The 24,484-nt window shown below is 46.6% G+C and overlaps 3 protein-coding genes across 6 annotated transcripts in view; 2 read left to right on the forward strand and 1 right to left on the reverse strand.

Annotated features, from left to right (window-relative positions):
* VWA1 (von Willebrand factor A domain containing 1) overlaps positions 1-1,956 on the forward strand; it is a 39,230-nt gene extending 37,274 nt beyond the window's left edge. The window contains exon 6 of the mRNA XM_083628763.1: positions 843-1,956. Within this exon, the coding sequence (XP_083484889.1) occupies positions 843-883 (41 nt within the window). The 3' untranslated portion in view covers positions 884-1,956. The remainder of the gene's footprint in view (positions 1-842) is intronic.
* Positions 125-12,781, reverse strand: LOC310769423 (uncharacterized protein). 4 transcript variants are annotated; one of them, XM_083628770.1, is made up of 6 exons: positions 12,700-12,781; positions 10,934-11,064; positions 8,310-9,201; positions 6,483-6,656; positions 4,725-4,923; positions 125-347 (listed from the first exon to the last, which is right to left on the reverse strand). In XM_083628770.1, the coding sequence occupies exons 3-5, from the start codon at positions 9,179-9,181 to the stop codon at positions 4,755-4,757; spliced, it is 1,215 nt and encodes a 404-aa protein (XP_083484896.1). In that variant the 5' UTR covers positions 9,182-9,201; positions 10,934-11,064; positions 12,700-12,781; the 3' UTR covers positions 125-347; positions 4,725-4,754. The 4 variants fall into 4 exon arrangements, with proteins under 4 accessions (XP_083484896.1, XP_083484894.1, XP_083484893.1 ...); XM_083628768.1 differs by lacking the exon at positions 12,700-12,781 and adding an exon at positions 12,055-12,196; XM_083628767.1 differs by lacking the exon at positions 12,700-12,781 and adding an exon at positions 12,029-12,148.
* A 170-nt stretch (positions 12,782-12,951) lies between these two features.
* The window catches only part of ATAD3A (ATPase family AAA domain containing 3A), a 42,997-nt gene continuing 31,464 nt past the window's right edge, over positions 12,952-24,484 (forward strand). Inside the window, exons 1-7 of the mRNA XM_083628721.1 lie at positions 12,952-13,220; positions 16,197-16,273; positions 18,343-18,444; positions 18,939-18,998; positions 20,479-20,548; positions 21,071-21,236; positions 22,313-22,382. Of these exons, the coding sequence (XP_083484847.1) occupies positions 13,007-13,220; positions 16,197-16,273; positions 18,343-18,444; positions 18,939-18,998; positions 20,479-20,548; positions 21,071-21,236; positions 22,313-22,382 (759 nt within the window). The 5' untranslated portion in view covers positions 12,952-13,006. The remainder of the gene's footprint in view (positions 13,221-16,196; positions 16,274-18,342; positions 18,445-18,938; positions 18,999-20,478; positions 20,549-21,070; positions 21,237-22,312; positions 22,383-24,484) is intronic.

Raw genomic sequence — 24,484 nt, forward strand, 5'->3', positions numbered from 1 at the left:
TGTGCTTAGCTTTAGAGATCCCCATTTCCTTAATTTTGTTTGGCATCTGTTACTATACTTTGTTACACACATACAGAGGTCTAGATGTACGTACATGTTTCACAAAGAGAACAAAACAATAAAATTATCAGTAAAATAATAATAACAGTTTTATTATTTATACCCCGCTCATATGGCTGGGTTTACCCAGCCACTCTGGGAGGCTTCCAGCATATATAATAAAATGTAATAAAATGTCAAGCATTAAAAACTTCCTGGTACAGGGCTGCCTTTGGATGTCTTCTAAAAGTTCTGTAGTTCTTTATCTCCTTGACATCCACAGGCAGGGCGCCACTGCCAAGCAGGCCCTAAAAACCATAAAGCAAAAGATATAATCAGCAATGAACTCAAAACAGATTCAAGAGTACATCCGTATTCCACATAGCCTGCATAGGTCGGTCTAAGCAAAAACGTTCTGGGCAGTCACTGAAAAGAGGACAAGGGATGTGCCAGCTTGGCGTCTATAAGCAGGGAGTTCCAGAGTGTGGGTGCTGCCACACTAAAAGATTGCTTTCTTACAAAAGTGGAAAAGGTATTACGTGGCAGTGACAGTTCCGCCTGTCAGCATGGCAGATGTCAGGGACCATGGGAGTTGTAGCTTAACATCTGGAGGGCTACAGGTTGCCTACCCCTGTAGGCCAGAAGAGCCAAACAACTACCTTTCTTTTTTCATTTTATAAACTGTTTGGGGCCTAATCGCCTGCCTGTCCCTTTTGCTCGCCCCAGGCGAAAGGCCGAATAGCTGTTTTACATGTTCATTGACTGCCAAAACTAACCTCCTGCGCTTTCTCCCCCGTTTCCAGCTTCGGCAGTGGGAAGCTACAGGCACAGACAGAGAGCGTGAGCGTTAAAGAGACTCGAGGAGCACCTCTGCAGAGCAGAGGGAAAGACTGGACAAGGAGGAAGGCTGGAGGAACCCGTACGACGTGGTCACCCTCCCAAGCCTGCGCAAGCCCCCCGAAGCACTCTGGCTCCCTCCCCCTAGCAGCCATCTTGCCTACAAGATCCCAAGCTCCAGTTTGGTGTTCAGAAAAAGGGCTCCACCTGGAAGATGAGATTCCGCTGCGGGGATGAGCCAAAAAAGAGAGACTGGGACTCAGAATTCCTCTTTCCTTACTGTATTCTATTTATTTGTGTTTTAGTATGTGCTGTAGCTGGGGAAGAATGTCACAGGACACCACTCCCCTCCCCTTTAAGCCAACACTTGCTATATGATGTGCTCCTTAACTGATACAGCTGCAATTCAGTCGGAGGCACGCAGTGTAAAGGTGCAAGGAAGATAAAGATGGATTCCATGAGGACCTAGTTAATGCCAGAGTTAATTAAGGATGGGAGAAGGCATCGTTTTCCATTCCGCCCTGTATTCATTGCAAGCAGCACTGTTTCCCTTCTGCTGCGGTTGGCCTTCCTCCAAACTCTACATCATTCATCTCGCTGTATGCTGTGCCGAAATTCTGCAACTTCCCTAATTCACGTAATTAATCATTACATAGGTTACGTTGCCGTTACTTTATCCCGCTCTGTTCATTTCAGTGCAATGGAAACACAATGCAAATGGGGGAAATGTAATCAGTTTCATACAATTTGCGGACTGAAAGCAGCAGCAACAGCGAACGCCTGATAGTATTCACGGGATCGATTTCCATTCTGGCCACAGGATGGATAAGAAGATGTCAGGCCTCCAAGGCAGATGTAAACCCTCATAGCATGTATTCCATAAGAGCTCTTTGGAGAGGATGACCTGGATTTTCCCTGCATCAAAAATGTCCCCTTCCTTATTCTTTCTTGTAAGCCGGAAAGCGTTTCACTCTTGCACAACTCTTCCATGTGTTGTTTTGCTAATGTGGTAAAGATTGCCTCTCTGTCTCCTTATAATGCATCCCTTTGGAAGTCAGTGAATTAAACAAGAGAACAAAAGCTAAGTGCCTGCTGGTGTTCCCCCCCCCCTCTAGCTTTCAAATCCAGTGTTTGACTCTTAGGGAAAATATATTTTGGAATAGCATGGTCCATGAAAAATGATTAGTCCAGGGCTCTTAGATGGTGGCAGACAGGGGCAAGGAGAGAGAACAGGGCCAGCCCAGATTACAGTAGAATCCCAGATGAATAAATTGCTGCACTCTAGCACCACCACTGCAGGTGGCCACAGGGTGGTATTGCAGATACCGAATTATTACAATTATGATTTGGGTACAGTGGTATCTCTTGTTGCGAACGGGATCCATTCTGGAGGCCCGTTTACAACATGAAAAGCCCGCAACTTGAAACGCCGTATCTGTGCAGGTGCGCAGCGTGATTTGGTGCTTGTGCACATGCGCGAAGCGCGATTTAGCACTACTGCACGAGCAGCGAAACCCAGAAGTAACCCTTTCTGGTACTTCCGGGTTGCCGCGTGCGAGACGCAACCTGCAAAAATGTAACATGAAGCAAACGTAACATGAGGTATGACTGAATTTATTACCCATCCTTTGTCTAAGGTCCCGGGGCAGGTTACAGCATTAAAACACAATGTTAAAAACCACTTTAAACAACTTACAATCACAGAAATAAGGTGGGTCCTAAAAATATACACCTCAGGTGACAAAAGCCAGGGTAAACACGTGCAGCTTCAGCATTTGCCAGGAGATGTATAATGAATGTTCTATGAGGAGGGAGTTCCACAGGTTAGGAGCTGCCACTGAGAAGGCCCTTTCCCAGACCACGGACACCCCTGAGCCTCTGAGGGCAGAACTGCCAAGAGGGCCCACTCTGCCCATCTCAGCACCTGAGGGTCTGCAGAAGTTGTTCTTTTAGATATTGAATAGGGATCAGGTGATACGAAGGACCAGTAGTTCCAACAGTCCTATAAAAGCTTCTGTTTTTGGCCTTGTTCTTCAGACAGAGGCTGGACAGCTGGGCTATCCTATCTGCTCAGTCATTTATCTAATGAGTGATTTGCCCATTCCCCTATTCTGTGGCATTACTACTTGCCTAGTAAGAGGTTTTGGGTACCTGTTTCTCTCCTGACCATCCTCCTCCACAGGCTTCTCAGTGGAATGGGTATAAAATATAAGACAACTGGTCAGACTATTTCAGGTCATTATTTTGTTTGCACTTTCTTGGGCTGGAAGGTTCGTCATCCAAGTCGCCTTTCCAGTGGTTCAGGATGAGATCAATGCGTGTGAAATAACAGTGAAATGGAGGACTGGCTTCTCAACTCAACAATTGTGAGGTGAAGAGGGAACAACCACAATTATTCATCCAGAAATCTCAACTTTGGATGAAACTCGGCTGACCTGTTAGCCCTGAAAATAATTGACTTGCATAGTGCTGCTACAAAGACACCTTGGGGGAATCTTAAAAGGCACATTAAAGGCTGGCTTGCTCATTTGTTTATTTATCTGGAGAAACTGTACCCCGCACTTCAGCCGAAAAGGCTCCCAGATCAATTACATACAGTCAAAACAAGGCAGTCCTTACCTGCAGGCTTACAAGCTTAATAAACACACGCATACACTGCAACATAGAAGGGGAAAGGGACAAGAAGGGAGGAGGAAAATGAAAATGAAAAGCTCTGGCAACCATTTCTGAACAGTTCTCATAGAATTGTAGAGTTGGAAGGGACCCTGGGGATCATCTATCCCAGGGGTCAGCAAACCTTTTCAGCAGGGGGCCGGTCCACTGTCCCTCAGACCTTGTGGGGGGCCGGACTATATTTTTTGGGGGGGGATGAACAAATTCCTATGCCCCACAAATAACACAGAGATGCATTTTAAATAAAAGGACACATTCTACTCATGTAAAAACACACTGATTCCCGGACAGTCCGCGGGCCGGATTTAGAAGGCGATTGGGCTGAATCCGTCCCACAGGCCTTAGTTTGCCTACCCATGATCTAGCCCAATCCCCAGAAATGCAGCTGTCCCTTGTGGGGATCAAACCTGTGACCCTGGTGTTCTCAGCACCATGCTCCAACCAACTGAGCTATCCGGCAGTAGTCAAGTTGTTCCCATACTGACCAGTCTGTACAGTTCAGGGGCAGGAGGTGCCTGGTATAGAAGGAGCTCCATCAAAGCTGATGAAATGAGCCTTCTGCTTCCTATCTCTCCCACGGAGATCTCTCCTGATGGAGTGGCTGCCCCCAAGTGACAGGGGAGGGGAGGCCCGATGGGTCTGGCCCATCGATGCAGAGTGTAACTCTCCTGGTATCACCCTCATAACCAAGGCTACGTAAACACTAACAGCTTTGCTGCACAAAAGTGTAGCTTTGTGCAATCCAAAATCATTTGTGCTTGACCTCAACCTGCTGCTTTTAATCAAAAATTGGTCATCCCACCAAGGTGGGTGTGGTTGGCTGAGGTCAGGTCAAGGCATTAGCTGGTTCCCCCAAAGATTAACTTTGTTTGCCTATCCCAATTGGTGGCCCTCTAAATATTTTGGACTCCCACCAGCCAGCATGGCCAATGGTCAGGGATGATGGGAATTATAGTCCAAAACTGCACCATTCAACACAGTCCCCTGCTGCAACGCCCATCCTCCCTAACCGTGAACTATGTTGTTTGGGGCTGATGGGAGTTGTAGTCCTCAACTTCTGGAAGACATCTCATTGGTCCAAGGCACCTGGAGGGCACCAGTTTGGGGAAGGTTGACTTGCCCACTCACCGCTGGACCTCCACCAGCGACAAGGAAGAGAGAATCAAGATCCTCACCCAACAATGCAGATTTATGAAGACTGATCTTTATCCATGGGACTCCAGGTGGGTGGAGCAGGGCTGCTGCTGGAACTCTTTGGAGGCTGTTGCCAGCTCGTGCCTGTAGTCATAGACAGACTGTACATCCTGGCTGTTTCTCAACAGTTCGTTATTCTTGCGGGCTTCGTAGTGGAACTGAGAGTTACGCATCTCGTACCTTGAGACAGGGGTGGCGGGGGGGGGGAGAATTAAGTCACTTAGTCTGATCACAAATTGGGGTTTCCTGAGGTTAATTCAGGCAAAGTCTCAGTCTGGCTGATGGTCAGGGAGGCAAGCATGCAGGTAAGAGGCATGGAAAGGAAGCCCAGATCATTATACCCATCGGGTGTCAAAGTAAGCCACACAAGTCCAAGCTACAACAGTTGGAACAATAAACCCACAGAACTGAAGTTCCAGGAAAGGCCTGGTGCTTTGATGTAAAGGTAAAGGTAAAGGGACCCCTGACCATTAGGTCCAGTCAAGGCCGACTCTGGGATTGCGGTGCTCATCTTGTTTTATTGGCCGAGGGAGCCGGCGTACAGCTTCCGGGTCATGTGGCCAGCATGACTAAGCCACTTCTGGCGAACCAGAGCAGCGCACGGAAATGCCGTTTACCTTCCCACCTATCTACTTGCACTTTGACGTGCTTTCAAACTGCTAGGTTGGCAGGAGTAGGGACCGAGCAACGGGAGCTCACCCCATCGTGGGGATTCGAACTGCGACCTTCTGATTGGCAAGTCCTAGGCTCTGTGGCTTAACTCACAGCGCCACCCACGTTCCTTGCTTTGATGTAGGGAGGACCAGAAATGGGAAATGCTCCTCATTTGCATAGCCCTGCCTATGAAGCAAATGGGAGGAGCAACCCATTGTCCACCACGGAAAGAGAAAAATGGAAGGGATCGCAGAGGCTCTGGCTACACGTCTCCTGGGTTCTTAAAAAATAAATAAATCTATGCTTATATTCACACTCCATCATCATACGCATCTAATCTCTCTAATTCAGACAAGAGAAAGAACAGGGGCAATTAGCTACGAAAGTAAATAAGGATAGCATAAACTGGACATGGGAAATGGTTGCTCATGGCTCCAAAATCTCCCCCAGATTTCTCTGCCTGCCTCTTGGGTGGCCTTACAATTCATCAAAGGCAAAGCTTGACTTAGATGCTGTTAGTCTTTATGTGACTTACGCCAGCCATCGCCTAGGAATTCTAAGAAACCAAAGAATCAGTGCAGTTTTGAAAACAGCGGTTCAAATCAGTAAATCAGTGGAGTTTTGAAAAGTTCAGTCCGCCATCTTAATTCAAAATGGCACCCAATTGTATCCAGGCATAGATGAAAACCTGCTTCTTGGTCTCAGGAACCATCACGCACAATTTTGGTTACAATATCTTAAGTGGTGTCCAAATGCAGACTGTAGTGACCAAAACAAATACATTGCAATCTGTATGGTAGCTATAACAATGAACCTCAGTCCGTACCCAAAAAATAACTTGTTCTGAAGTGAAGAACCAGTTAGAACCTTTATAGCTCCATGTAGCATTCCAGTGAAGCCCCAATAAAACTGTCCTCCACAGGAAGCCCCAATAAAACTGTCCTCCACAATGATTGCAGCAGAGAGCAAGCCAATAGCTCCCTCTGCTGCCCAGTGATCAACCTGCCAGATTCCCTGCTTTTAGACTCCCCACACCTTACCACTCCCCCACAGCCCCACCCCAAAGCTTGACAGCCACCACTTACCATTTAGGCTTGGGACCTCGGGTCCGTTCCAATTCCTGCTGCCTCTTCTGCTCTAACAACCACGCCTCTTCCATACGCAGACTCTCGAGCCGGAGGCGAGCCAGCTCTTGCTGGTACGGAGACATCTCAACCAGGGCTCTACCGACATCACCTTCAGCAATAGTCTGCAGGAACCTGTGGAGCCAACGAGGCCTTGTTACGGTTTCTGCAAGGCCTCCAAGCAGCCTTGAAAGCATCTGGCACAGATTTGCCAGGCGAGTGACTCTTTTCAAGCCTGCTTTCAAAGCCATTTCTTAAAAGCAGTAAGGCAGGGATATTTTGCAGGGTGAATTGTTTGTTTCTTGTGGACGATAAATGACTAATGCAAGCTAGTCGTTTTTCTTGGGGTTGCCAGACCCTCCAAGTGTCCCTATTTTCCAGGGACATCCCTGATTTAGAGAAGCCATCTCGGTTTCCTGGAATGTCCCACTTTTCCTTAGGATGTCCCTATTTTCATTAGAGAAATGTTGGGGGGATATGGGCTGCTGGGGGTTAGTCAAATGTTTTCAGGCCTAACAACCTATTTGCTATGCTGTCCATAAGGTTGAAGAGAGGGGAGTATTTCACAAATCAAGGAATTCCCCAGGGGACTTTCCTTTCCTTTCCTGAACATCACGGCTCTCTAGGCATCTCTCTCTTTGGCCCTTGGGACTATCACTGGCCTTGCTTCACACCCCAGGTGTTTTTGCCTGGCTGGAATGTGTCTGTGAACTCTGATAATGCCTCTTGTTTATATGGATAGAGAATGTAGGCATAGCCAAACTTGGCCCTCCAGATGTTTTTGGGACTACAACTCCCATCATCCCTAGCTAACAGGACTAGTGGTCAGGGATGATGGGAATTGTAGTCCCAAAATATCCGGAGGGCTGAGTTTGGCCATGCCTGGAAGAGAGAGAGAGAGAGAGAGAGAGAGAGAGAGAGAGAGAGAGGGTTTAGAAATCAGCCTGCAGTACGAAGATAACATTGGCATACATTGCTCCACCCACTTTTGCCTCTGGCCCCACCTAGAACTGCCATGTAGCCACCCAGAAACTTGCCCAGAAGGGAATGCAGCCCGTGAACTGAAAAAGGTTCCCCAGCCCTGGTTACACAGCTAGATAATTCACCCTCTGAACCTCTCAGGGAGGGGGGACATAGAGATGGGCCTTGGATGACAAGCACAGAGTATGGGTCAGTCTGTACGCAGAGAGGCGGTCCTTAAGGTATTGAGGTCCTAAGGCAGGTTGACTGCAGATGCTGACTGCTGCTACCATCAGCCAGGATGGGCAACAGTAAGGGATGATGGAAATTGTCGTCCAGCAATACCCGGATAGCCACGATTCCTCATCCTTCCTTTAGAGCATGATAATCTAGACTATCGCGGGTGGCGCTGTGGGTAAAACCTCAGTGCCTAGGACTTGCCGATCGTATGGTCGGCGGTTCGAATCCCCGCGGCGGGGTGAGCTCCCGTCTTTCGGTCCCAGCTCCTGCCCACCTAGCAGTTCGAAAGCACCCTTAAGTGCAAGTAGATAAATAGGTACCGCTTTATAGCAGGAAGGTAAACGGCGTTTCCGTGTGCTGCACTGGTGCTGGCTTGCCAGAGCAGCTTCATCACGATGGCCAGTGTCTCCGGACAGCGCTGGCCCCCGGCCTCTTAAGTGAGATGGGCGCACAACCCTAGAGTCGGACACGACTGGCCCGTACGGGCAGGGGTACCTTTACCTTTTCATCTAGACTATCACAAGAGCAGAATGGAGAATTGTTGAGGGCTGAAGCCGACTGGGCGTCATGGCAAAGGTTTCCACTTACCGTTCATTGAGCTCCTGGGCTGTGGGTGAGGAAATGGCAGCAGACGGCAAGCTGTAAGGAGTCCAAGGATTGCTCCGAGCTCCCCTCTCGATTGCCTTGCTGGGAATCCAGGATCTGGAGGCTAATGTCCCTGGCCTGTATATCCTCGACCGTGAACGCCTACTTGACCCACTTTTGCTACCATTTTCCCCGGACTTGCCAAGCTGAGGCGGGGGCTGCGCACAGGCATTCGCCTTGGCCGAGCTGGGTCTCCAGGCAGGCTTTGGAGACTGAGATCGAGATCGGAGCCAGCGGGTGCGTTTGTTGGCAGGCGAGAGCGAACGCTCACGGTTGCTCCCAGAGGAACCGAGACTGAGCGAACGGCCTCTGTCGAGGGACGAAGAGGTCCTTTTCAGCAAGGATGCTCTGACTGGGGTCTTCGGAGGCAACAAAGACTTGACGCCGATCACATGAGGGGCTCCGAGTTTCAGAGGGAAAGCGAAATCTGCCGAGGGGTGCAAAGAGTTTTGACTTGCAATCTCGCTCCCCAGCAGCCCTGCCAGCCGGTTCACTGGGGACGTGGTAAAGGTTGGAATGCCCAGGCTAGTCAGGGCTGAATACTCTCCTAAGGATTTGAGCAAGTGTTTTGGCTTCAGGAACCACTCCGTCTCCACCGGGGTCTTGGCTGGGCCTCCAACACCTGGTTCCATATAGCTTCCAGTAGGAGCTGCAGGCCACCTGGAACTGAAAGGACCTGAGTCAGCTGCAGGTTGCAGGTCAACAGTGCGTTCGAGATTTGGGTGTGAGCAGAGACTGGAAGCCAAGCTATCCACTTGGAGCTGAAGCTTCCGCAAGCTTTCTTCCAAGTTGTCAATGCTTGGGATCTCCCCCATGTGGCAAGATGAGTAACTGCCTAGGTGGAAGGAAAAGCCATTTATTTAGAAGAAGCAACAACCAAGAAACGGTCAGCAGAGCAAACCTGACACTGCCCCAAAACACCTGGTTTGCATAACACCTAAGCCATGGTTTATAAAACACGGTTTAGTTAACCACAGTTAAAAATTATTGTCCAAACCCAATGGCTTAACTATGGTTTACTAACTGTGGTTAACTGGCATTCATTAACTAAGGTTTGTAGTTAATTTACCCATTTTTATTCAACAATGAATACAGTTTTTTGATCACAGTTTTGCTTGTAAAGGAATATGTGTGAGACTACATGTTAATTTCATAGATGTTTTGTTGCATCATTACATCAGAGGTGAGCAGGTTACAAATTGGTTTAAAGAGGTATGGCAGATTGCACTATTACAAAAATTGACAAATAATTCAAGACTTGCATGAGGACAAATAAAAAAAAAGCACTGCAATCTGGGTTAACTTTATAGATTTTATGACTGTAGTCGAACATGGTAATCTTCTGGCATCAGCTCTTCATATTGTGTGGTTGACATAACATTCCTAACTTCTGCTTCTTTGGTGAACTAGGCTCACCTATGGAAAAAATAACATCTCTTATACCTCTAGGTGGTGCTATAGTTATGTAAATATTCTGAATTAAGGTTTCATTATTTTTGTTACTTCAATCCATCTCAAAGCATTTTTTTATTTTAAAATTTTACACTATGGTTTGGTTTGGTTTCATTTTCTATGTGTATCGTGATTTAGTATAATAATATTATTAGTTTGATTAGTTTCTCATATTCCTTTTCATTTATTTTGTAAGCTACACTGGCTTAACAACAAATATGGTGTATGTTACTACTAGGGAATTCCCAAATAAGTTTTTCCCAACTCCTATTTTTGATATATGATGTATTGTTAAGAATTTAATAAAAATATTTAAAAATACAGTACAGTAAATATATTAAATAGTGAGTGTGAACTCTAACGTAGCCCCAAACAAAATAATCAATGCACAAGAGAGATCAGCAAGCTTGAGGGAACCCCAGTACAGTGGTACCTCGGGTTAAGTACTTAATTCGTTCCGGAGGTCCGTTCTTAACCTGAAACTGTTCTTAACCTGAAGCACCACTTTAGCTAATGGGGCCTCCTGCTGCTGCCGCGCCACTGGAGCACAATTTCTGTTCTCATCCGGAAGCAAAGTTCTTAACCTGAAGCACTATTTCTGGGTTAGCAGAGTCTGTAACCTGAAGTGTATGTAACCTGAAGCATTTTCAATCCGAGGTGCCACTGTATTTGTGGAAGCAAGGCGGGGAGGGACTTTAGCAGGGAAAACCCTGAGGATGATGACCCAAAAACAGTTAAAGGAAGACTGTGAATTTTCATTGGCAAAGAACTGAGTTCATCTAACTCACTATTGTCTATAGACTAGCAGCAGCTTTCCAGGGCTCTCTCTCCCAGACCTACCAGCTGATGCCACTGGGAACTGAACCTGGGACTTTCTGCATGCAAGGCAGATGCTCTTCCAATGAGCTATGGCCTTCTCACCTATCAGGCTAGAAGAATAAACTCCACCCCCTTGACTTTTACAAAGCAGGCTGGCAAGAGATGGACCCCCACCTCAGTTTGTCCTCAGCACAGCTCTGTGGTTAGGTTAAGAGATGATGACTAGCTCATGCTCATCCAACGCCCTTCATGGCTGAGTGGGCATTTGAACCTGGTTCCTAGTCCAGTCTTCTTACCATTTTCTCCTTCAACCGGTGATGATCTTCCCTGCTTATCAGGAGCCTGGTATCTCCCTAGGCTTGAGAAGCTAAAGTTCTGTGTAGTGTTGGTTCTTTGGCTGTTGCTAAGGCACACTTTTGGCACCTCCCTTTAAAAGAAAAAACAAACACTGTTCACCAACAATGTTCGCCAACATTTCCTGTCATTCTCTTGTCACTGTAAAGAAACTACTATTTGTATTAGTTTTTAGAGTGCTTCACATACTTGCCCCATCTCCATGGGGTACCACTGAAAAAGCCCACCCATGAGTCCCCAGCCGATGGACTACTAAAAGGGTTTACCCACAGATCTTTAACACAGTGGCAGGAGGATATGGTATTTCATTTATCTTTGACCTAGTTCATTTAGAGCTTTAAATGACAACATAAACACCTTAAATCTGGCTCTGGATTTCTGTATTTAGACCATCCCAATTTAAATTCTGAGTAGGCATACATAGGACTGCATCACAAGCCTTGGTGAACTCTGTAGGTTGTAGCCAGTGTTAGTCCTACTCAGATTAGACACAGTGAAATTAATGGAAATGGCTCATTTTGGTCTATTAATTTCAATGTGTCTACCCTGTGTAGGACTTAGTTGGCGGCAACTGGGATTTACTTCTAAGTAGATGACATACTTCCACTCTCAAACTGGAACTGAAAGAATGGAGCTGAGAGATCAATTCCCAGAAATTCCCCTTAGATTTAAAGCCTCAAATTGGGATAATGTATCCCTCCTTCCTAAACCAAGTCCCAGCTTTTTAAAAAAAGAGGGGTGTCTTTGCTTGTAATTTTGAGAACCGTAAAGACAAGTGTTTGAGTTTGCTTTCCCTTCTACCCTCCTATTCCTATTTTGCTCATGTGTCATGACTTTTTAAGACTGAGGGTCAAAAACAGACCCAGGAGCTGATTTGTAATACATCCTGAGAGCCATTTTTGGGGTAAATGCAGTAAATATACATAAAAAAACAAAACATACCCACCTCCATTTCTCCTATTTATTTAAATACATAAATAAAACATACAATAAATAAAATATAGCCTTCCCCGAATCTCCCGTCCCTCTCCCAGCACCTGAGGGTGACTCCACTGCCCCGCACCCGCAAAGCTCCAGCCTCCGCCATGCGCGCCCTTCTCTGCAAAGCATCACTTGGCATCCTCCTTAGCGACAGCCTCAACATTCCCGTTGCTAAGGAGAAGGACCGCCTCCTTCTTTGCTACTGGTTGAATTGCCCTCCCTCCCTGCCCCTCTCTCTCTCTCTCTCTCTCTCTCTCTCTCTCTCTCTCTCTCTCTCTCTCAGTTCCCGCCCTTCTTTTCAGATCACCCAATCGCATCACTGTTCTCCACGGGGAGGGTGGGTTCACTGTGCTGGGAGCCAATAAAAGACGAGAAGAATCAAAGGCACGTGATTTAGGAGTCCCGCCTTCTGCGTTCGCTTCTGCTTCGGACCAATAAGCAATCCTGAAAGGGAGAAGCCGCAGAGATAGTAAAAGGATAGAGCAGGCATCCCCAAACTCAGCCTTTCAGATATTTTGGGGCTACAATTCCCATCATCCCTGACCACTGGTCCTGTTAGCTAGGGATGATGGGAGTTGTAGTCCCAAAACTTCTGGAGGGCCGAGTTTGGGGATGCCTGGCATAGAGTGATAAGTTGAATAAATTACTATAGATATATTTATATTTTTTCCTCTCTCACACACATTCTCCATCCCTCCCCTAGCCGTTGCTATATTCCAAGTCCCACCAGCCTGGCCAATGGCAAAGGATCCATGGGAGTTGTAGTGCAGCAAATACTCACAGGACTTCCGGTTCTGCGCCCTTGGCTCTAAAACGAAACTGTACGGATGAAGCCGGAACGAGCCCGTCTGTCCCCCAACTCTATGGTTCCTCACATTTATTTTTTTTGTGCTCGTGTGTTTCCCACCAATGGCAACGCGCCGGAAACCGGAAGGGGCGGTGATGGCGCCTGCGCAGTGTGAGCGGCGCTGGGTCCGCGTGTGCTCCGCTGCTTGCTGCCTGCCGGCTGGGCTGCAAAAAGCAGAGCGGCGCTCATGTCGTGGCTCTTCGGGCTGAACCGCGGCGGCGGCGGCGGCGGAGATGCGGGTCTGGGAGCTCCCCCCGGGGCCCCGCCGCTGCCGCCTTCGCCGGCGGGGGCCTCTGGGGAAGGGCCGGGCGAAGGGGGCCGCCCCAAGGACAAATGGAGCAACTTCGACCCCACCGGCCTGGAGCGCGCGGCCAAGGCTGCCAGGGAGCTGGACGCCTCCCGTGAGTCGGAGGAGGGAGGGGAGGAAAGCCAGGGCCGCGGGCAGGCCTAGGGCCTACTCAGGAGTAGACCCGCTGAAGTTAATGGAGTCACAGCTAACTTGGGGCCATTGATTTCAGTGGGTCTGCTATGAATAGGACTTAGTTGGATGCACACACGAAAAAAACCTTTTACAGTGGTACCTCGGGTTACATACGCTTCAGGTTACAGACTCTGCTAACCCAGAAATAGTACCTCGGGTTAAGAACTTTGCTTCAGGATAAGAACAGAAATCGGACTCCGGCGGTGTGGCGGCAGCAGGAGGCCCCATTAGCTAAAGTGGTGCTTCAGGTTAAGAACGGACCTCTGGAACGAATTAAGTACTTAACCCGAGGTACCACTGTAATACGTGGGGCATGAATGCATGAGCGCATGGTGGGCAGGTGCTGGGAGTGTATGGGTTCCAGATGGAACAGGTAGCTGATTGTAGTGTAGAAGGAAGGTCATGTGTAATAATAATAATAATAATTATTATTATTATTATTATTTATACCCCGCCCATCTGGCTGAGTTTCCCCAGCCACTCTGGGCTGCTCCCAATCAAATGTTAAAAACAGTACAGCGTTAAATATTAACAACTTCCCTGAACAGGGCTGCCTTCAGATGTCTTTTAAAGAGAGGATAGCTGCTTATTTCCTTCACATCTGAAGGGAGGGTGTTCCACAGGGCGGGTGCCACTACCGAGAAGGCCTTCTGTCTGGTTCCCTGTAACCTCACTTCTCGCATTGAGGGAACCGCCAGAAGGCCCTCGGCGCTGGATCTCAGTGTCCGGGCTGAACGATGGGGTGGAGACGCTCCTTCAGGTATACTGGACCGAGGCCGTTTAGGGCTTTAAAGGTCAGCACCTTTGTAAGGGGTGGTGATAGGGCTGGTTGGATCTACAGGGCTGGAGCACTTCTTTGAAAAGCAGGGTGTGAGGGCAATAAGTGTGCGTGTGTGTAAAGGGTTAACTGGATCTAAAGGATGCCCACCCCTCAAAAAATCCCTTCTTTAAAATGCTAGGGAGACAAGAGCAACATGTGAGCTGCATCTGCAAGGTCCTCTCTCGTGTGCCCCAGAAGCTCTGTTTTTACAGGACAGAAATGGGAAATCCATAAACCAGGCTCCAGAAACTGCTGCAAAATGCCAGGAATGTGAGTCTGAGAGCACATTTCTGAACCGGCATTTGTGCCCTCATGTTTCAAACTCTGGAGAGCCGTGTTGCAGTTTCCCCAACAGTGGTTGCATCAGTGCTCAGCCGAGGGAGGATTGCCCTTTGACCTTGCAACAGTCATATGACTCCAGCAGGCTGTGTAAATGTTCAGCAGACGTTCAGCGACTCTTAAGATTTCTTTGTTACAGCAGAGGTTGGCCAGAGGGGCTGCATCGCCCCAGAATTATTGCTATTATTATTTTATTTATTTACTTTCTATACCACCCTTCATCATAGGATCACAGGGCAGTTCACAATATAAAAACACAGAAGTATGTAACAGAGTAACAAACAAAAACCCAAAAGGTTGTACAGAAGAGAATGATGCCCTCGGGTCAAAAATTTTCTGCAACTCCTGATTTATAGGTTTGGTCCATACAGTGGTGCCTCGCAAGACGAAATTAATTTGTTCTGCGAATTTTTTCGTCTAGCGAATTTTTTGTCTTGCGAAGCACGAAATCCCATAGGAATGCATTGAAAATCAATTAATGTGTTCCTATGGTCAAAAAAAGTCCAAACAAAGCCAAATTTGGTACAACAAGAGTTTATTAAGTGCTCTTTAAAGTCACACATACTGTAAAGAGCATTTCAAAATTCAAACCCAGATTTTTTTTTAAAAAACAGCAGAGTGGCCCAATGGTCACAGAAAATCATAAAAATGCAGAAAAAAACCACAAGCTTCCAGATTCTTGCAAACCCCTCCCCAACACCAAGTCCTTGAATTCCAAACACCCAACCCAAAATCCAAAACCCCCCAAAAAAGTTTTAAAAGCTTAACTTACCAAATGGCTGCAAAAGAAGTTTTGGAAAAGCTTCAAAAATCACCAAAGTCTTTAAAAACCTCAAAAAAGGCTACTATGTACACTGCGTTCTATGAGTTGCTCCTCGAAGTCAAGTCGCAACTGTATTAACGGTGTTAAGAAAAAGGAAACAAACTTGCAAGACGTTTTTGTCTTGCGAAGCAAGCCCATAGGGAAATTCGTCTTGCGAAGCAGCTCATAAAATGGAAAACCCTTTCATCTAGCGAGTTTTCCGTCTTGCGAGGCATTCGTCTTGCGGGGCACCACTGTACTTAGTCATGCTTAGAGTAGGTCTATTGGAGTCAGTGGGGCCTGGGAGAAACCTGCTCCATCTTAACCACGATTATCTTATTCCTTGTTATTTGTGCTGCCTAAAAACTGTGCCTCAATGTCTGAACTGCAGATGAGAGACAGTGTTACAACTCTGCTCACCTGAAGCCCAAATAGTTTGACCATTTGCAGTACCTGCCTTGAAGGGGCAGAGGAGCTTTCGTTCCTAAGAGAAGCCTGTGAGATAGGCTCGAATTAGGCTGTATCTGCACCTTACATTTAAAGCAGCATCATGCCACTTTAAACAGTTGTGACTTCCCCAAAAGAATCCTCGGAGTTGTCGTTCATTAACGGTGCTGACAATTGTTAAGAGACCCCCTATTCCCCCTCACAGAGCTACAATTCCCAACATTCCCAAGGAAGAGGGATTGATTATTAAACCACTATGGGAACTGTAGCTGCTTGCGGGGGGGGGGGTTCCTAACAACTCTCGTCTCCTGTGGGAAACCATGCAGCGTTGATACTCCTTTTAAATGTATAAAGCAGATGGCTTGTTGGAATTTAACAGGCTCACACTAGGCTGTGGTCACCCAGCTCTTGTACAGAAGGATGTCAGGTGGTGGCGGGTCAATTTCTTTACAGCTTAAACGGACTAACTGGGACACGCTCTTTTCTAGGACATGCAAAAGAGGCCCTCCACATGGCCCAGATGCAGGAACAGACCCTCCAGTTAGAACAGCAGTCCAAGCTGAAGGTAAGCCCAGTTCTGGTACCCAAATTGCACTGTGTGATTGCATTTACCTTTTGTTGTTGTTTCTTTGTGGTGCCGTATCTCCGTGCTAGAGGCCATGCTCCCAGATTCTGGGTCTGGCATCTTCAGTACCAAAGATCACAGCAAGGCTATGAAAGACATTTGCTTTAGCGGACAAGCCATGGCTTAGTTGCAGGGCGTCTGTTGATGTGCAGAAGATCCTGGGTTCAATCTCTGGCATCTCCACGTAGGATTAGGAAAGACCTGAAACCCTGGAAAGCTGCTGCCATTCAGCATAGACAATCCTGATTCAGTATAAGTCAGCTTCCTACGATTCAACCCTCAATCGCTTTCCCTTTAAATTTTGGCGAAAGGGCCATAGGTCAGTCTATGGTTTAGTCCCCAGCATCTCCAGGTAGGAATGAGAGAGGCTCCTGGCTGAGATCTGGGAAGATGCTGCTGGTCAGCATAGTCAATGCTTGGGTAGATGGCAAAATAGACCAGGCATAGGCAAACTCAGCCCTCCAGATATTTTGGGGCTACAACTCCCATCATCCCTGACCATTGGACCTGTTAGCGAGGGATGGTGGGAGTTGTAGTCCCAAAACATCTGGAGGGCCAAGTTAGCCTATGCCTGAAATAGACCAATAGGGGAAGGGCTGTAGCTCAGCAAAAAAGCACCATGTTGCATGAAAAATGCCTCAGGTTCAGTCCCGGACATTTCCAGGTAGAGCTAGGAACATCCCCATCCAAAACGCTGGAGTGTGGCTAGCAGTTAGTGCAGACTATACTTGGTGTAAGGCAGCTTACCCTGTTCTTGCAGAAACCCTCAGACCTTTTGCCAGTGAGAAAAGACAGCACACAGTCTGGTTGAAGATAAAGCATTTTTTATTTATTTCGCTGAGCTTTTGCAGAATATTTTTATCTCATATTGCTTACTCTGCCACCAGTATTTTTATTATTTCTGCCTGTGTTTGTCGATTTGGCACATTCGTATCCTGCTGTCGAAAAGGCTTGCCTGACAATTACTTAAAGCAAGACAGCCCCCACCCTCACCCCGGCTTAACAGACTAAAAACTACACAACGCTAAAGGAAAAAAGGAATGAGGAGGGAAGAGGAAATAAACCTTGGTCCCAATTCTTAAAAGTTAAAACAGTACAGTGGTACCTCGGGTTACATACGCTTCTGGTTACAGACTCCACTAACCCAGAAATAGTACCTCAGGTTAAGAGCTTTGCTTCAGGAGGAGAACAGAAATCATGCTCCGGTGGTGCGGCGGCAGTGGGAGGCTAAAGTGGTCTTCAGGTTAAGAACAGTTTCAGGTTAAGAATTCTTAACCCGAGGTACCACTGTAGTTATTTTAATGACTGGGTGGAATGAATATAGTTCAGGGACAGGAGGAATCTGATGGGACTGCACTTTTTCCACTGTGGCACCCTCCTGGAATTCCATATTATCATTTATATGATATATAAATGAGGTTCCTTCAGCATTTCAAAAGGAAAGGCGGCGGTGATGACAATGGTATTAAGATAATTGGCACCTGTATTGGGTGCTCCAGTTTTCAAATCCCTTCTAGTGTATTATTTAGTTGTAATTCTTACAACCACCTTGTAAAGTAGATCAGTATTCTCTCCCCATACTGCAAATGGAGAGACTAAGAGAGAGCGAGAGCACTTTTCCTATGACCACCTAGAAGAGCAGGTGTGGGGAAACCTTTGACCCACCAGACATTTTTTGCTGAACCACAACTTCCAGCATCCCCAGCCATTGAATAGGCTTGCTGGGGTTGATGGGAGTTGTAGTCCAGCGACATCTGGAGGGCCAGAGGTTCCCCACACCTGACCTAGAGAGTTCATGGCAGAGGCAAGATTTGAACAGGGAACTTCCTGATTTACAGCTCATTAGCCTCCAAAATTATCCTTTTTTTCCAGTGAGGCACCCCTTCCCAACTGGAAAAGAATCCTAAGGGTCTTTTCAGAGGTTCATCATTGACTCGGACCGTAATAGTGGACAAGGTTCCATGAACAGGCAGTTCATCTCCTACTGATCTTTCTCTTCCTATCCTAAGGAATATGAGGCTGCCATAGAGCAGCTGAAAAACGAGCAGATCCGCGTGCAAGCTGAGGAAAGGAGGAAGACGCTTACTGAAGAGACAAGGCAGCAGCAAGCGGTACAAGGCTGGCTTTTGTTATTTATTTCTTTAGCAGTGTGGATAAACTTTTATATTTGTGTGTGTGTGTGTGTGTGTGTGTGTGTATGTATTTTAAAAAATCAATGTGTAATATATGTATACACATGTTTGTTAAAAAATACAGAATCATTAAATAATATGGAAAGGCAGATGGGAGTAAAAAAACCATTGATAGGTATTTTATTTTATGATGTAATGGCTGTGAAGATGGGGGGGGAGGGTTGTGCTTAACAAAATTAATTCATATTATTTCATATTGCTATTTTAATTTCATCATAAAGGTTAGAAAAATTATATATAATTTCATAAGTTTGAAAATTTATTTTACCTTCATAAAAAACTTTTGGAAATTATATATATTCCATTGTTCCAGAGGTTACTTCGCAAAGCCCTGTTTGCTTAGTTCACTGTGTTCTTGTGTATGGAATCGATTTTCCATTTATGGTGTTTTTTTTCCCCCTACCACCATGAAGAGAGCGCAGTACCAAGACAAGCTGGCCAGGCAACGCTACGAAGACCAACTGCGACAGCAGGTCAGTCCCGCCCGTCTCCTGAAAATGTCCTCCCATTTTTCCATTTGTGCTTAGACTGCCATGAGTTGCAGGGACAAAATCAAAGCCAGAAAAGGGGGAACGTCTAGAATTCTTAATTGAAATATGCCTCTAGAGCTAGCAACCCTGAACCCATCTACTTCTCCTTTGAAAACGTTGTGCAAATAGGGTTCCCTGCCATTTATCAGCATGCTTTGAGTCATGCAGTCACTCACGCAGAGATGCGGCAGACAGCCTCCTTTCTGAATGCAGTTATTTGCAGGATTTATATGCTGTTTCTCGGGAAGACTTCACAAAGAAGTTTCACCAGATTACGAAAGGAAAGCATCAGTTAGTTAGTTTGTTTTTTAAAGAAAGTTGCAAAAAAATGGAAAAGATAAGTTGTTTGTTTAGAAAAAAGCTTTTACTGTTGTTGCTTCTCCTCAGGGAAGGACAGTCCTTCAGGTGGCAGTTGGGTGAAGAGAGAGGCCACGATGGGAACTGGTTGGCAGCAGTTCCTGCTCCCATTAGCCTTTAGTCCAGGGATGGGGGAACCTTGCCCCTCCAGATGTTGCTGGATTCAAACTCCCATCATCCCTGACCCCAGGAGCCATGCCAGCAGGGGCTGATGGGAGATGGAGTTCAACAACATCTGGAGAGCAACAGATTAGGAACATATGAAGCCCCCTTTTGCGGAGTAAGGCCATTAGGCCTGTCTGCACTGACTGGCAGCAGCTCCCCAGGATTTCAGAAAGGGGCTCTCTACCAGCCGTACTTAGGCATACTGGGGATTGAACCTGGACCCTTCAGCATGCGAAGTAGATTCGCTACCACTGAGCTGTGTCCCTCCCCACCCACTTAAAATGGAATCCATTTAGCGCCTTTCCCTCCTTCAGTCTTTGAAACGACACGAAAGGCTCCCATCTTAATTCAGAAAACATGTGCTTCTACTGTCAAGAGTTTCGGTAGCCCTGGATTTGCATTTTCCACTGACTTTTCAACTCCTGTGACAAACTTAGAACACACGAACAAGTGCGTATAAACGTAGACTTGGCATGCACAAATTTAACGACATTTGGAATTCATTTTTTATAAACACTGTACAGTGGTACCTCGGGTTACAGACACTTCAGGTTACAAACGCTTAAGGTTACAGACTCCACTAACCCAGAAATAGTACCTTGGGTTAAGAACTTTGCTTCAGGATGAGAACAGAAATCATGCGGCGGGGGGAGGCCCCATTAGCTAAAGTGGTACCTCAGGTTAAGAACGGACCTCCGGAACAAATTAAGTTCTTAACCTGAGGTACCACTGTATTAAGTTACATTTAGGTAAACTACAATAACAATCATGTAATGTTTATAAGTCCCCCTTTTTTTTCTTTTCACATCTTCTTTTACCTTGTGCTCTTATTTCTCAATAAAGAATATAAAAGAAAACCTCTTGGTTGACCCCATTTTGTGATTTCTCTTCCTCCCTTCAGCAACTCCTAAATGAGGAGAACTTGAGGAAGCAGGAGGAATCGGTTCAGAAGCAGGAGGCAATGAGGCGTGGTAAGTGTCAAATCTTAGGAGTGGGTCCTCTTTTACGGCTACAAGCCACAATGGCTATGCTCTGGTACATGCTACCATATACCAGCTACTGGAAACCACAGGAGAGGAGAGTGCTCTTGTGCCCAGGTCCTGCTTGTGGGCTTCCAATTAAAGGCGTCCAACTAGCTACTGCAAGAACAGGATGCTGAACTAAATGGGCAGGGCTATCCTTCCATTCTGATGACACTGGAAGCAAAGCAATAGGACTGCTATAGCCACGCAAAGAGACACACCATTTGCTCTTTCAGTTAACGGTGTGGGGGCGAGGGTGTGCCACCCACATTTTCTGAGCCACGAAGAGCAAAGAGCCTCCCACAGGCCCAAGGAAGGCAAAGCTGTTTCCTTTTTTCCTTTCCGGGTCAGAGTGGGGTGGGGAGGGACAGCTCACACAGGCTAGTAGTTGAAAAACCACCTTTAGCATCCTTGGTGGATGAAGGCAGAGTCCCCAGATACTAACGGTGCCTCTGTCTGCCGTTCTTCCAGCTACCGTGGAGCGGGAGATGGAGCTCCGGCACAAGAATGAGATGCTGCGGATCGAGGCCGAGGCACGCGCCCGTGCGAAGGCCGAGCGGGAGAACGCCGACCTCATCCGGGAGCAGATCCGGTTAAAAGCAGCTGAGCATCGCCAGACAGTGCTTGATTCCCTCAAGTAGGTTTGAACAAACACATTTCATTCCGTTCCATGCAGGCCTGTGGTTTTGCAACTACAGCTTCTTTCCTTTCCAGACACCCCTCCTTCCTCTTCCAGCTCCTCCCCATCTCCCATAATTGGGAGCTGCCCTCTTCTCCACCGTCAAACTCTTTACAGTCGTACCTTGGATCTCAAACGCCTTGCGTGTCGAACGGTTTGGCTCCCTAACACCGCAAACCCGGAAGTGAGTGTTCCGGTTTGCAAACGTTCTTTGGAACTAAAACGTCTGACGGGGCTTCCGCGGCTTCTGATTGGCTGCAGGAGCTTCTTGCAGCCAATCGGAAGCTGTGCCTTGGTTTCTGAACATTTTGGAAGTCGAACCGACTTCCGGAATGGATTCCGTTCGACTTCCGAGGTACCACTGTATTCACTATTATTGATTAATTAAATTTGTATACTGCCCTGTACTCACAAGTCTCAGGACAGTTCACAACAAAAAATCACAATATAAAAACACAATATACGTAATAAAAATAAATAAAAGTACAACCCAAGATCCAAACCCTTGACTGAAATGAACAAATTGAGCCACCGAGTGTATTTATTTATTTGATATATTTATATTCCGCCTTTCTCTCAAGTTTGGATTCAAAGGCGGCCTACAGCATTTAGGAACACCGGCAGAGTAATGCAGAGTAATGAGAACGTGCTAGTTGAGAACAATAATCAAAGTAGATTACGACGTATCTTATACCAGGGATTAAAATGTAATTTGCCCTGATAGCAGCCCAGAGACCAGCATCGTCTGAACCTTAGTTTCCCCGTAGGCCTGTCTTAGGAAGCTCTTAGGTTGCTAGTGGGAAAAATAACAAAGAAGGAGCCAGTCTTAACTGTTCTTGGGAGGAAATTCCATGTTCTGGGAGCGGCCGCGGAAAAGGCCCTGCATCACGTCATCACCAACTCTGCTCCTGGTGTTGATGGGACCGAGAGGAGGTGCTCATTTGAAGCTCAGTTCCAGCTTGCGGCCTGATATGAGGGTGATGGTAGCTCTCTTTGCCTCCTTCTTGACATCTTTTGCTCGTTTGTCTCCCTAGGACTGCTGGGACGTTGTTTGGAGAAGGGTTTCGTGCCTTTGTGACTGACTGGGACAAAGTGACAGCTACGGTGAGCCAGGGTCTGGTGGGCAGAGGCACTGTGCAAAGGTGCAAATACCCGGTTTCTCTCTCCGTGGCCTGGGAAGGCGGGGAGGTGTCCAGGGAGCTATTGAAGTAGAGAGAGAAGGGAAGCAGAGAGAAACAGGGAGGGGACGTAGCTTACTGGCAGAGCACCTGCTTTCCATGCAAAAGGTCCCAGGTTCAATCCCCGCAGCATCTCTCTGAGTAGGGTTGGGGAAAACTTCTCTGAAACCCTGGAGAGCTGCTGCAAGCCAGTGTAGACAGTACTGAGTTAGAGGGTATAATAAATTACGAGAACACTCGTATCAATATACTTCACTGGGAATGCTTTTAAACGTTTATCTAGTTAAGTTCAGTGTAACAAATTTTATTCCTCCTTCTTTATTTCTCTGTTTAGTTTTTGTTTTGCATTGTCTTTGTATGATTGCAAAACAATTTCATGGTGGGTGGGATACAAAATGCCTTTATATTAGAATATATACCATTTATTAGAACATATAAACACACACACACAAATGCACAAGATCTGACACAGTTTTGCACAGAAGGTAGGCCATGGCTGGCCCTCCCATTGTAAGAAGAGCAAAATCTTCACACAGAGAAATAAACAGTCCATCTGTTCTCAACCAAAGTCTTTCCCACTTCTTCCTTTGGCTTTTCTTTAACTCATCACACAGCATTAAATTCCAAGCTTTAGCATAGGGTAATGCAATATAACAGTTTCACCAAAACATTGAAATACACGCAATTAAAATGTGCAATAAAAACCAGCCCGTTGCAACAGCGCAAGGGTTTAGAACAGCAATTAAAACAATTAAAGCAGGAGGATTTATGCTGGGAGATCAGGGGGGTGCTTGTCTGAACAGGTGCATCTTCAAGAGCAGATGGGATGTCAGTAATGTATTTTCAGCCGGGAGAGCTTAAAGAGCCTGTTTTAAAAGATGTAAAAGGCTGGGACAGTCAGAGGATCAAGTGTTTCCTTGGCGTATAGTTCTGGGTTTTTCCTAGCATTCTGCCCTTATGGTGGAATGAAGCCAGGCTTTCCAAAAGGGGCCTTGAGTCTTCATTGAGACGACATTCTTTTTTATTTTATATCCTGCCTTTCTCAAGGTGGTTTGCGGTATAAATTAAAACGAATACAGCTAAAGGCACATCATACATAGTTTAAAAGCAATAAAATAAGTAACTCTAGGAACAATAATAACCATTGGAGCAGCACCCAGGTAAGGCCTAACAATGAGGGCCTGACTCTACCAGGCCTCAGGTATTGGCCTAATCAAAGCTAGAGTAAAATTACCTTTTTACAGATGGTCACTGAAAAGTCTTGGACAGAAAACATACCTCGTCTGCCGTCTTAGCATTTATTAAACCACAAACCTCACATATTGGACCGACCAAAGTGGGCATTAGCCTGAGAGCATAGGAGCCAACTCCTAGGGGCCGAGGGGTTTTCATCCCCCCTCATATATTTGAGGGGACTGGTGCCTCCCCAAAGTTGATGAGCGTTGCCATTCAAATGGGGTGTGTGCACTGCATCACGTGATTGATTATGTGGGGTGGGGCTTCCCTGGCCCCCTCCCCCAATATTTTATTCAGCTTGGCACCCCTGCCTTAGAGTAATATACAGTCTACAGGATAGACATTAAGCGCTACTTGAGAATGTGGGCCCAGACCTCCAGGCTCGGGATAAGGTGGGGCAGAGGACGGTTTCGAACTGGCTGCAAGCAGTCCCTGTTTCATCAGATATTACGCTGGCGGGAGCTCTATATTTTTGGGAGCGCTAATCAAATGCTGGCTGGTGAGACATAGGAAGAGAATTGTGTAGCAAGCAGCTCTTCCCGGGGTTTTATATAGGAATAGAAAAAGGCTCCCAAAATCCTTCCATGCGTGTTGGAAGTTATTTACCTGTTACAAGGGCATCAGAAGCCATTGGTTTGCCTAGTCCAGCATTGCCAACACTGACTGGCAGTGGCTAGGGTTTCAGGCCCAGAGTTTTTCCTAGCCCTAGCTCTGGAGATGCCAGAGATTTGATTTTATTTTATTTGAGATGCCAGAGATTGAACCTGGGCTCTTCTGCACACAAATCAGATG

The sequence above is a fragment of the Podarcis filfolensis genome (genome assembly GCF_964270895.1).
Source record: "Podarcis filfolensis genome assembly, chromosome: 8".
NCBI classification, from domain to species: domain Eukaryota; kingdom Metazoa; phylum Chordata; class Lepidosauria; order Squamata; family Lacertidae; genus Podarcis; species Podarcis filfolensis.